At 42.3% G+C, this 12707-nt stretch overlaps 1 protein-coding gene across 6 annotated transcripts in view; it reads left to right on the top strand.

Annotated features, from left to right (window-relative positions):
- LOC115861121 (uncharacterized) overlaps nucleotides 1-12707 on the top strand; it is a 341531-nt gene that overhangs the window by 244086 nt on the left and 84738 nt on the right. For 4 of the 6 annotated variants that reach the window (XR_009558973.1, XR_011376722.1, XR_009558975.1 and 1 more), the window contains exons 6-7: nucleotides 3796-3888; nucleotides 12303-12392. Coding sequence is in view for 2 of the 6 variants with exons in the window: in XM_070043558.1 (XP_069899659.1) it covers nucleotides 3796-3888 (93 nt within the window). In the remaining 4 variants the exon portion in view is untranslated. The remainder of the gene's footprint in view (nucleotides 1-3795; nucleotides 3889-12302; nucleotides 12393-12707) is intronic. The other 2 variants (XM_070043558.1, XM_070043557.1) reach the window with 1 other exon arrangement.

The following is a 12707-nucleotide window of genomic DNA, read 5'->3' as shown; positions in this document are numbered from 1 at the left end:
TCTATTCTCTACATCTGTCTTTATTCCTGTCCTGCCCCTAGGTTCTTCAGAACCATTTTTTCTTTTTTCTTTTAGATTCCATATATATGTGTTAGCATACGGTATTTGTTTTTCTTTTTCTGACTTACTTCACTCTGTGTGACAGACTCTAGGTCCATCCACCTCACTACAAATAACTCAATTTCGTTTCTTTTTATGGCTGAGTAATATTCCATTGTATATATGTGCCACATCTTCTTTATCCATTCATCTGTCGATGGACACTTAGGTTGCTTCCATTAAGACAGAAGTTTTATGTTATGTGCCTTATTGGACATTACCTTGTATGTGAACTACATTCCAAAGCCCTCCAAAGGGGCTTTTTGTCTGAAACAAATGTTTGACATTCATAATCACCCAAGATGTCAAAGGGAATAGAAATACTGCATGTTTATAAATGCATTTTTCCTCATATTATTGGAAAAAGAGAAAATTCCTGAAAAGCAGAAAAGAAAATAATCATCCATAATTTGATGCATAGCCACTATTTACATTTTAATGTCTTCGGGGCTTTTTTTTATGCATAGTTTTTTTTCACATAATTATATCTATTCTCTATATGCAATTTTTATCTTTCTTTTTTTCAACTATTATATCACAAGCATTTTCCATATTATACAGATTTTGTGAACATTGCATTTTATGACTCCACAATGTTTCGTGCTAGGATTATGGCATGGCTTATTTAACCAAACATTTAAATTAAAAACATTTTTTTTCACTATTAAATATGCTGTTGTGATGATAATCTTGTTGCATAAACTCACCCCCTCCCAGTCCCCAGCCCACCACCAGTATTTCAAGTGACTTCATTAAGCTACATATTCCAATGTGTAATTACTGGATCAAAGGGGGTGACCATTTTAAGGCATTGGATACACACTTAAAAGTGCTCTCTTAAAAAAGGCTGTGCCAGTTTACACTCTGATATGCAATGTTAAGTACATACCCATTTTGCCACACTTGTGTTAATATACCTATTATCATTTAAAAAGACCAGCTAATTTGAAAAGCATGAAATGTGGTTGTTTTATTTGCATGGCTTTGATTAGTAGTAATATTGAACATTTTTCCCATGTTTGTTAAACTGTAACATTTCCTCTCTGGGGAAATATCTGTTTAGACCCTTTCTCTATTCATCCATCAGCATCTTTGTTTTTCTTAAAGATGTTTATTAATTCAAATATAAAAATACATGGTTCCTTTTTGTTATATTTGCTTCAGATGTGTTTCCCTGTTTATTGTTTTCCTTTTAAGTTTGATTTTTTTTTTTTTATGGACAGAAGATTTAAATTTTTTGTAACCACATCTGCCCATCTTTTCCTTTGTGATTTTTTTAATCTTTTCTAAATCTACTCACTTCTCTGCAGAAGCTTGATATTCATTTCTCTTTTCTTATTGTTTATTTATGCTTCGATTAAAAAGTAACTCTTTGCTCTATCTAGAATTTGTTTGGGTGCATGACATTGAAGAGACTTTTCACATGGCTAATCATTTGTCCCAATATGATTTATTCAGTAATCTTATGTTTTCCCTTCTTTATTATATAGTAAATTCTCACATATAGTGGAGTATAATCTAAGCCATATGTTATGTTTAGTTGAACCAATGTACCACATTGTTTAAATGACTATATTTTCAAAGTCTGTTTAAATACCTATTCATGCTGGTCCCCAGGTAGTTCAGGTTTAAGGAGAGACATCTGGAATGAACTGTCTTTACTCTTTCTCCTGCCTCACAGCAAGAAACCTGTTTGAAGACAAACAATGGTGATAGTGACGTCACCATAAAACAAAGAATAATACCAATCCCAGGAAACATGTCCACCTGAAAAGATCTTTTGTTCTTTTTCTTTTCATTTCAGCTTAATTGAAGTATATTTGTACAACATGGTGATTTGATATACATGTACATTTTGAAAGGATTCCCCTGACCTAGTTAATTAACATATCCATCACCTCACATATTTATCTTTGTGTGTGTGTGTGTGTGTGTGTGTGTGTGAGAGAGAGTATTTAAGTTCTATTCTCTTAGCAAATTTCATTTATACAAAACAGTGTTATCAACTGTAGTCACCAGGTTATACATTAGATCCTCGGACCTTATTCATTTTATAACTAGAAATTTGTACCTTTTTACCAGCCTCTCCCCATTTCCCCCATCCCCAGCTCTTGGCAACCGCTTTTCTAATCTCTGTTGTTATGAGTTTGACTTTTTTTTTTTTTTTTTAAGATTCCACATATAAATGATACCATGCAGTATCTGTCTTTGTCTGGCTTATTTTACTTACCATAATACCCTCAAGTTCCACCCAAGTTAGGAAAAATGGCGGCATTTCCTTCTTTCTCAGGGCTGAACAATATTCCATTGTATAAATATACTACATCTTTATCCATCATCCATTGACAGACGCTTAGGTCATTTTCGTATCTTGGCTATTGTGAATAATGCTGCAGTGAACGTGTGAGTGCAGATATCTTTTGGGGATAGTGATTTCATCTCCTTTGGATGCATACCCAGAAGTGGGATGGCTGGTAGCTCTCTTTTTAATTTTTTGAGGAACCTCCATACTGTTTTCCGTGTTGGTTTCACCATTTTACATGCCCACCAACAGTACACAAGGGTTCCCTTTTCTCCACATTCTCACCGACATGTGGTACCTCTTGCCTTCTTGAGGACAGCCATCCTAACAGGTGGGAGGGGATAGCTCATAGCGGTTGATTTGCATTTCCCTGATGATTAGTGATGTTGAGCATCCTTTCGTGTGCCTGTTGGCCATCTGTTTGTCCAATCACTGATCCTTGAAGATGATTTTGTGTCCAGCTCTCCTCTGTTGTCCACCCTGACGTCTACTCTTGTTACTCCAAGTTGGGACTGGGAGTTGAAAGAGGACGAGCTTCCTGGAGATGAGTTTTATTCTCACCCTCACCATGTGCAGCATTGTAGATCCCTTGGGTGACCAGAGCTCACTTCTTCACTAGTTTTTCTTCCATTTACCTCTGCCTGAATTTCCTTCTTCCCCTCCAGCCTGACAAGTGCCTTGCCATCATGGGCACCCACTGACTTGCTTTCTTTCTCAGAGGATTTCATTTCTTCCTGACAGGAGGCAGATGCCCCCCACCCAAGGTCAAAACCTTATTCTTAAATCCTTGGAATACATCTTTGTCGACTTCCTTCCAGACCTGATGATTTTCAGATTTTGTTACTTCTAATTTTCCTCACGTATTCTCAAGTCCTTTGTTACACACAGCAGGGGATGAGAAGAGCTAAATTAGGGGGATGTAGAATTCATGGTAGGAAAGGGGGACCAAGGAGCTATTCCATAGGAAAACCCTCCAGGCTATCTAAGTGGAACTCCACATGTCCCAGAAGTTAAAGGAGCAATATTCAGTACACGTGCTGCCCAAAACAGTCAGGCAGGAACCCCTAGCTAACAGGGCAAACAGATCATAGGACATTAATACTCCACCATATCTGCAGGCCAGCTCAGACTTGTCATCCTCTCATCTTGCTATAGGAGCTGATAGTCTCTGTTTAGCATTTTGAAAATGAATTCAGATTCTAAAAGGGCATGTTTTCAAAATCCATCAGAACAAAGCCCGTGAAAGGTCTGAGCAGATCATACCACTATGGATCAGATATCAGCAAAGGCGCCAGGTGTAGTAAAAATACCCAGGGCAGGATTTATTCGTTCACTTGTTTACTTATTCATTCATTCATGCAACAAATACTTACCAAATTCTTACTCTGTGGCAGGCATTCTTCTCATCCTAGAACTTGGGATCCAGTGGTGAAATCAGCCTGGTCTAATGGAGAAAGCATTCTAGCCAAATCAAATGGAGGAGACAGGTAACACAATGCATTATTTCTCCTTCAGTCTTCTTTTTCAACCTTCTCCGTTAACGCTTATAAATGAAATGTGGAAATCTAATCTGGTTGCGGTTTACTGGTAATCAGTAGAGATACTTTCCACACAGGCAACGCTGCTGGAAGCTACGTGGTGAATATGTATTGTGACTCTTATAAATATGTTTCTGCTTAGCACTGCCTCTTGAGAAGAAATGATTTCACACCCACTGGGAATCTGCATCTGAGCTATTTTGCTAGTAAAACAACCAAAGGACAGGTAACAGACAGTTCTTTCCACGTGGGATCAGAGAAACTGGAGATGTCTGAGGGGGTGGCAGAGTCTTTTCTTGTAGATCCACCCAATATAGCAGATTGTTTGAAAACAAAGAAAAAAAATAGTTTTCTTTCCCCTAAGGGGTTAAAAAAGGGAGGGTGGGGGGGAAATGAACATTCAAATAAGGAAGATTTAAGATTAGTTATAGATACTTTATGGGCTTAACTGAGAGTTGGGAAATTCTTAATTATAAGTTAAAATCTCTTGACTTCTTTATTTGATTCTGCAAATCCATACTTAGCCATGGCTTATTATTGGCCTCGCACAGTGTTTGGCATAGAGTGGGCCCTAAATGAGTTTCTTTCTTTCTTTTCTTTTCTTTTTTTTTTTTTTTTTTAAACAGGGCACTGTGACAGATTCTGGAGATATAAGATACTGCCATTAGCCTTAAGGAGGGAAGACAATTTTGTGAACAGCTAACTCTAATGCAATAATTACCAATGTTTATTGAGCTCTTACTGTATTCCAGGCACCAGGCTCAACACTTAATGCCTGTTACCTCCTTTAAATCTTGTAACAATCCTATGAAATGGGCACTAATGTCTTCTTTGGTTAAGGATGAGGACACAGATGCTGAGAGAGGTTCACAATACTATGCAGGAATGGTGATTGGAACCCAGATCTTTGTGATTCAAATGTCTACATGCTTGAGTACCCAGCTGCCTGGCCTCTCTCGCTGTCTCTGTTGCCTTGCAGGTATGGGTAATGTCTCTAGAAGGCAGGACAGGGAAGGTGGCTGGTTCTCCTGGAGGAGGGTTTGGAAAATGTTCACCGGGAAAGTGCATTTCACTAGGCACCTTGAAGGTTTCTAGCGTGGGTGAGCTGGGTGATTCAGCATGCCGTTAACTGAGACGCTGGACACTGTACCACATCATTTTGCTGCTAGTCTGGTTTTGTCCTGGTGACCCCAACCGGGTAACTGCAAACTCATCCATCTTGATGGGCACCTCAGTGTCTGGATTGAGAGGAGAACTTGGCCCCCCTTCCAGCCCCTCTTCCTCGATCAGTGACTGAGGCTGTCTCCCTGACAGTGGGGCCTTCCTCCCTGTCTGGATGCCCTCTGGATCTCCATTTCTATTGTGACTTCATGCCGGGCAGTGCTGACTTTGGGCTGAGCTACCACTTCTGTTATTGACAAACGCACACTGGAAAATCGACCCAGTCGGCTAGGTTTTCTCTCTTAGTCTGTAACCAACCTTCACTCTGCAATCCCATCAGTGTGGATTCCAGTGCAGTGGCTCCATTAAGTCCCAGCTAATGGCCTTTTCATTCCCCTTCTATCATGCAGCTCACCCCACTTCAGGCCATAGGAAAGGGGCTGCAGCACTGCTCTCGGAGCTGGGCAAGAAGGATCCCTGTGCTTTGGAGGCCCCATCCTGGTTCCTCTCTGTCTATGTCCCCCTCCCCACACCACCCACACACATTATGAAAACTTGTCATGCCAAGGAACATACATATCCAGAGGCAGTGCCCTCCTAGACCACAATCTGCTCATCAGAATCCTGCAATTCCCTGTTCAAATGGCCCCATGCCCACTTTCAGGACCTGTTCGGGGGTCTTCCCGTGTCTGTCTTCCAGAGGGTGGGTTATGCTGGTATGTGCCTTCCTAGGCCTCAGGGCTGTTTGTGGCAGAGTGTGGACAGGCTTGGACATGCAGTCTAGGGTATACACAGGCTTGTACAAGAGGATGTGGTGTAGAACAGAGCTGAGAGTGGGCCAAGGGCTCAGAGGTGGCTTTCCCCATACATGGAATGGGTTTGAGAACTCTGCAAGTGAACTTGGCCTTCTAGGTTGTTGTGAAGGTATATTTATCAAGGAAGCAGGCTAGAACATATGTTATTTAGGTTTTCATTTTGTTAACTATTTAACATATGGTATATGGGCCTTGTGTTTTTACTCTTGCTGTTGGCCCTTGCGAATCTTAGAGGTGAGCAGACCATTGTACTCTTATCTTTTATGAAGGAACCAAATCTGGACAAATTTTTTCTTTCTCCCAGGGAAAGGTGCATCTTGGTGTATTTCTTGCCAACATGAAGATGTTAGTTCTGGGCACAGTCACAAGATGCCAGATGGTACCCAGGTACCAACTGCTAACTATTGATGAATTATACCATTTAGAGACTAGAAAATCCTGACTGCTTTCTATATGGCCCTATGGTAGCTCATGGGATGTGGGAAAGATTTACTGCCTTGTTTAAACAGAAAGGACCACATGTCAAGTGAGCAGGAAAATTCACCTCTCAGAGAGGACCCTTCCTATGTTTTATCACAAATCCCTATTATCATAAACCAGCCATTATGGTAAGCCAAGCACTTTCATACGTAACTCACATGAATTACATTTTATGGAATATTATTGGGAACCAATCACTCTTCTTTCCTCATTCAACCTCTTGGAAATAACCCACATATAAGTCATACACTCTTATCACATTGCTTTTGCTAAGAGATCTTGTATTAGTTATACACTGCTGTGTAAGAAATTGCCCCCAAAACTTAACAGCTTAAAATAGCAGCACTTAGGAATCCGGGTGTGGCTTAGGTGGGTTCTCTGGCTGAGGGTCTCTCAATCAGCTACAATCAAGTTGTGGCCAGGGCTGCTCCATAAGGCTCAGCTGCAGGGGAGGGAGTCCTCTTCCAAGCTCACTCACCTGGTTGTTGGTGGGATTCACTTCTTCATGGGCTGTGGGACTGAGCCTGTCCTCAGTTTGTGCCACATGAGTCTCTCCACAGGGCAGCCCACAGCAGGGCAACTTGCTTCAGCAGAGGAAGAAGAGAAAAGAGCTTGAGAAAAAAAGTGCGAGCAAAACAGAAGTCACAGTGTTTTGTAACCTAATCTTGGAAGTGACCATGGGATACAACATTCTAAGATGTTCCCCTGGTGTACACATCCTGTATGACCCAGGAGTGTGAATATGATGGGCTGGCACTCCCATGATTCTATTACATCATATGGCCAAAAGGATTTTGCAAATGTAATTAAAGTCTTAGATCAGTTGACCTAAAGATAGGGAGATTATCTGGGTGGAACTGACCTAATCACATGAGGCCTTTAGAAGGGTAGTTACCACATGTGTATTTAATGAGTCTGGGTCTCAAGGTCAGAGATGAGGGAAGTCAGAGATTCAAAGCACAGGAAGGGTTAGACATGCTCTTGCTGACTTGAAAATGAAAGGGGCCATGTGGCAAGGAATGCAGGTAGCCCCAGCAGCTGAGAGCAGCCCACAGATGACAGCCAGGAAGGGAACAGGAACCTTAGTGCTTCAACTGCAAGAACTGAATTCTGCAAACAGCAAGAATGGGCTTGGAAGTAGATTTTCCTCCAGAATCTGTAGACAAGGACTCAGCCTGGCCCACACCTTGATTTCACATTCGTGACACTTAGAGCAGAGAACCCAGGTAACCTATACCCAGATTCCTGGCCCACAGAAAGAGTGAGATAGTAAATGCGTATTGTTTTCAGCTTCCCTGTGTGTGGTGATCTGTTATGCAGTGTTATAGACTGAATTGTGTCTCCTACCCTCAAATTCACATGCTAAAGCCCTACCTCCCAGTGTGATTGTGTTTGGAGATAAGAACAATGAGGTAATTAAGGTTAAATGAAGTCATAAGGTGACTGATCCAAACAGAAAGCTCACTCACTCTTTCCATACACACTCACCAAGGAAAGACCATGTAAGGATGCAGTAAGAAGGCGGCTGTCTACAAGCCAGAAAGAGAGCTCTCACCAGAAACCGAATTGGCTGGAACCTTGATCTGGGACTTCTAGGCTCCAGAACGGTGGAAAAATAAATGTCTGTTGTTTAAGCCCCCTCATCTGTGGTATTTTGTTATGCAGCCCAAGCTAATATATGCGGTGATAGAAAACCAACAGTAACTTTGCATCACTGTTGCTGTTTTGTTCATTAAAGGTGAAGTCACTAGATCCAGCCTACACTCAGGGGGAGGGGTTCCCTAGGGTGTAACACTAGGTGATGGGGATCATTGCATGCCAGCTTAGAAGTCTGCCTGCCACAGTTATATTTAACAAAAAATACAACAACAAAACGAAAATATCATTTAGCACATATACCAAACAGGGTGCAGTAGGTGAACTGCACCCTGAGAATATTGGGGTAATTCCAGTCCTCAACACCATCCACTCCTTGTGCAGTTGTGGCAGTTTTCTATTTCCCACGTGGGCACGGCAAACCTTGGGGCAACTTGCTTCTCTGTTCAGCTGGGTGGCAATGTGGCGTAATAGTGCTTGGCACATGGTAAGTTAAAGTCCCAGTTCTGCACCTTCCTAGGTATGTGGTCTTCTTGAGCAAATTACTTACATATTCTGAAACTTTGTTTTCTGACATGTAAAATGGGCATAAGAAGAATACTTGACCCACAACATCATTAAGAGGAATAAATATGCTGATGCATGCAAATGTAGAGCACAGTGCCTGGCATATAGTAGATGCTTAAAATTTTTATTTATGTTAACAAAATTTAATCTGAGTATATTTTAAAGATCTTATTGGCTTTATTCAATGATTCATGAATTGGACAGCATCCAATCTAGCAGATGCAAAGGAGCTCCAAAGAGCTGCACAAGGAAAGAGATTTTATAGGCAGAAGGAACAAGGAAGTTGGATAAGGCAAAAAGCCGATTGGTTATTGCAGGTTTACTAGGGAATGGCAGGGGCTTATCAGACGATTACCTAATTAATTCTCATCAAGTTATTTCTGAGTGATTGGTTTAAGATTCCACTTCTGGGGACTTCCCTGGCAGTCCAGTGGTTAAGACTCTGTGCTTCCATTACAGGGGGCATGGGTTCGATCCCTGGCTGGGAACCTAATATAGCACAAGCCATGCGGCATAGCCAAAAAAACAGAAAAGATTCACTTCTGGGAGAGCTGAAACATTTATTGAATCTCAGTTTGGTGACATGGGACTTAGCACAAGTGACTCCATTTTGGGTCTGTTGTCTTGTCTTTAATGTCTATTATTAATATCATTATCAGGAAGGTCTCCTGGGCTACCTACAATGCCACAGACACGTGATGATGTCTGCTCTTCATCGGAGTAAACAGTTGATCTTATTCATATACTTTATTTCACTTAATCTTTACAGCACACCCTATGAGATAGGTATTTATTATACCCAACTTACAAATAACAAACTTATTAAACCGTAGGGAGGCTAAGCAATGTCATACAGCAATTTAGCAATGAAGTTAGGATTCCCTGACTCTGAATCCCATTGCTTCCCACTCCACTGAGCTGCCTTTACTGATATCCTGATGCATTTACTGACGCCTTTACTGGGTTTCATGGGGCTCCAGATTTTAGCATCACCAGGTTACATAAAAGAGCTCATCTTCTTTACATAGAGAGCACTTTTGGCCCAAGCAGAGGTTTTCCTTCATCCTGGATTCCCAGGTCACCAGGACAACTGAAATTATTTAAATTTTTTACCATTCCTCACTTTCACTTTTTACATTCTAAAACACCTCAAAAAGCCAGGCCTGTTGGGAGGATTCCACACAGCTCTCTGGGAGAGCATGTGAGTGGTTGGAAGGGTGGGTTTGAAGCCAAATTCTCCAGATCTTCCCCAGCCTGGCTTGTGTTTCATCACCTACAGCCCTGGGGCTTTGTGTCTGAGGCTGAATGTGGGGACGGGGGAGGGCTGGGTGTAAATTCTTCCACCCCCATCAGTGCTGCTGGGCCTCTGGGAGCACTGTAGAGATGCAGTCCATTAAGGAATTAGCTTGGTGCTAATGCTTTCCACTGAGAAGCTATTCTGCTGGGGCCTCCCGAGGGGTAGCTGAAAGTGTTTCATTCCTATTCATTCTATTCTCTGCATTCCCCAATTTAATGAGGTCTTTACTTTTGCCTTTAAAGAGTGCTCTCACCCCTATGGTGTCTAGCTGTTAGCTGGAATTTGAATACAGAAGGGAGCAGGGAAAGAAGGGAAGAGAGGGAGCACAAGGGTAACCCCACGTGCACTGAGAAGGAGCTGGCTATCTCTGGCTCCCCATCTTTGGTCAGCCCTGCTTCTGCCTTTCCTGAAATTCCAAATTTTGTGTCTCAAAGACCTCCCACCTACTGGCTGAACCATCCCCAGTTACAGAGCAGACTTCCTTGGGGGCACAGAGTTTGTTAATAGTCTCCACCCCCAGACCAGTAGGGATCAGAATAAATTCATATTCTCAGAAAATAGAGCCAACACAATAGCTGGGCCTCTGGCTGCCTCCACTGTCTCTGCTCCTTCCCAGGCTCTGTTGGCGGCACTCAGACAACCCTCACTGGACAGAGAGTTCCAGCAGATACTTGGATGCCCACAGAGTGTTGAAGGCAGAACTTCTGGAATATGGAGTTTCATTCAGTGTTTATTCCATTCAAGAGACAGGGCTTCTAGCTTGATCGACCTCCCAGTGACACTGCTAAATGCTCTAGATTCACCCTTAGCCTCAAGCTCAAAGCCAGCATAACTCTCCAGAGCCCTCTTTACTCTTGCTACTTTCACCCACAATGGGCAGGTCTCCCCATTCTATAACCACAACTTGTCAGACTCCTAAATATTCCCCAGGTGACTGAACTTCTTGTTACCATGGCCTAAGTGATCGCTTCCCCATCTTTTACAGATGCCTCCAAGCATTAGTGTTGAGAGAGTCATATAGCCCTGGACTTTGTCTACATTGTTTAGTTCCCCTCTCTGTGCCAAGTTAGTTTTATCAGTGCCAGTCCCAATTTCCTACCATCATCCTATGACATCAGAAGAAATCTCAGAAGCTGATTTTATTCTTTGCTCTCTGTTTGTATATCTTTATTATAACCAGTACATTTCTTTCAACCTGGAATGGACTTACCAATAACAGAATGGAACTGACCTTAGCTTCTGGAAGAACTCAGTGCAGTAAGCCACTGCAGAAGACTGTCTTTACATAAGTTGCTGGTAATCAGTCACCAGGCATCAAATTCAGAGTCCCAGGCAATTTTTCAATGCCCACATGGTCTGAAAAAAAACACTTCTTGCATATAGAGCTTGGCCCAATTTTTACTTCATTCAAGAGATTGGGCCTCCATCTTCATTGGCTATACTATAGTCCTCCCAGTGACCCTACTTAATGCCATAGACTCAGCTTTAGCCACAAGTTCAACCGCAGCCTGTCTAGAACACTTAGACATGCTCAGGTATTCAGAAACTGGGTCAACAGCAAGGAGAAGTAAACTAAGATACGGCATGATGGAAGATTGAGGCACCACCATGAAATCAGTCTGATCCCTGTCCAACTACAAGAGAGTGACAAACTCAGACTGGGACTACCCTATCAGTTAGTGTTCAAAGTCAGGCAGCTGTTGGCAGTGGTGTTATAGGAGAATGGTTCCTTCTTAATGTCACCTGACCTCATCTGAGGCTAAACATGGTTCTTTACTTTGGCTGCACATTAGAATCACCAAGGGAGCTTTAGATATATCAGATGCCTGGTCTCCATAAACAGAGATGATGACTTAATTGGCCTGGGCATTAGCAGTTTTGGAAAACTCCCCATGTCATTGTAATAGGCAAGTACGCAATGATGAGAACTACTGACCAAAAATGAATAGGACTCAGGTATTGATGGTGGCAACCAGACTGAAGGCTCTAGCTCTGACTTGGAAATGGAATATGAGGCAGAAGAAAAAAACAAACCTAATCATAGACTAGGCCAACCTAGATAAATTGGGTGATTTCTTCCAAATCCACCAGTTGCAGTCTAGCCAGGTCTTCCTCCCCAACCAACTGAAAGGCTGAGGTTCCTAGTGGACCACGAGAAAACTCCCTGGTGCGTTTTGGTTAAAGGACTGGACTGAACTGAGTTTAGGAGTGAAGGGCCTCACTGACCACACCTGGATGAGTCAGGGACTGACATTTTGGTAACATCGCTCTTCCAATTAACATTACATCCTTAATATTATTCTCTGGCATAAAATCCTTCCAGGAGTCTCCTTTAAATTGTTACAATAAGAGGAGGCTATAGACCTGAGATGCATAGAAGATAAAATGGGCCATTGAAGAGCCTTATTTTTTGAGTGAAATGGACCAACTATATTCTTTTTACACAGTTAACCAGGAAAGAAAACCATCTGAAAACAAACCTTGCGGATGATGGCAATTTGCAGAGAGGAGATTGAGCCTGGAATGTGGTGTAGGAGGTAAGCAATGCTAACGGCCAATGATCCATTAGCTTGTGGAGTTGAGCAACTATTGGGTTTGCTACCAACCGCATCCAAGTGGGAGCCTTTCAGGGACGTGCAATGGCTGTCAGTCCTCGGAATAAAGCTGTGTGAGGCTGGTGGCTGTGTGAGCTGTCATTGGCTGGTTTCAATGAGCAGATGTTGCCTAACATAGCTCAGTCTCATTTCCATACAAGCTGCCCATGCCCATCCCAGGCAACCTCTGAGCAAGGGCCTTTGCTTCCCCACAATCTGCAGTGCCTTGGTTCTAGGTGAAAATGGACAGAGGCTGTA

The sequence above is a fragment of the Globicephala melas genome, chromosome 15 (assembly GCF_963455315.2).
Source record: "Globicephala melas chromosome 15, mGloMel1.2, whole genome shotgun sequence".
In the NCBI taxonomy this organism is placed as follows: Eukaryota; Metazoa; Chordata; class Mammalia; order Artiodactyla; family Delphinidae; genus Globicephala; species Globicephala melas.
This window is presented reverse-complemented; position numbering and strand designations above follow the sequence as displayed.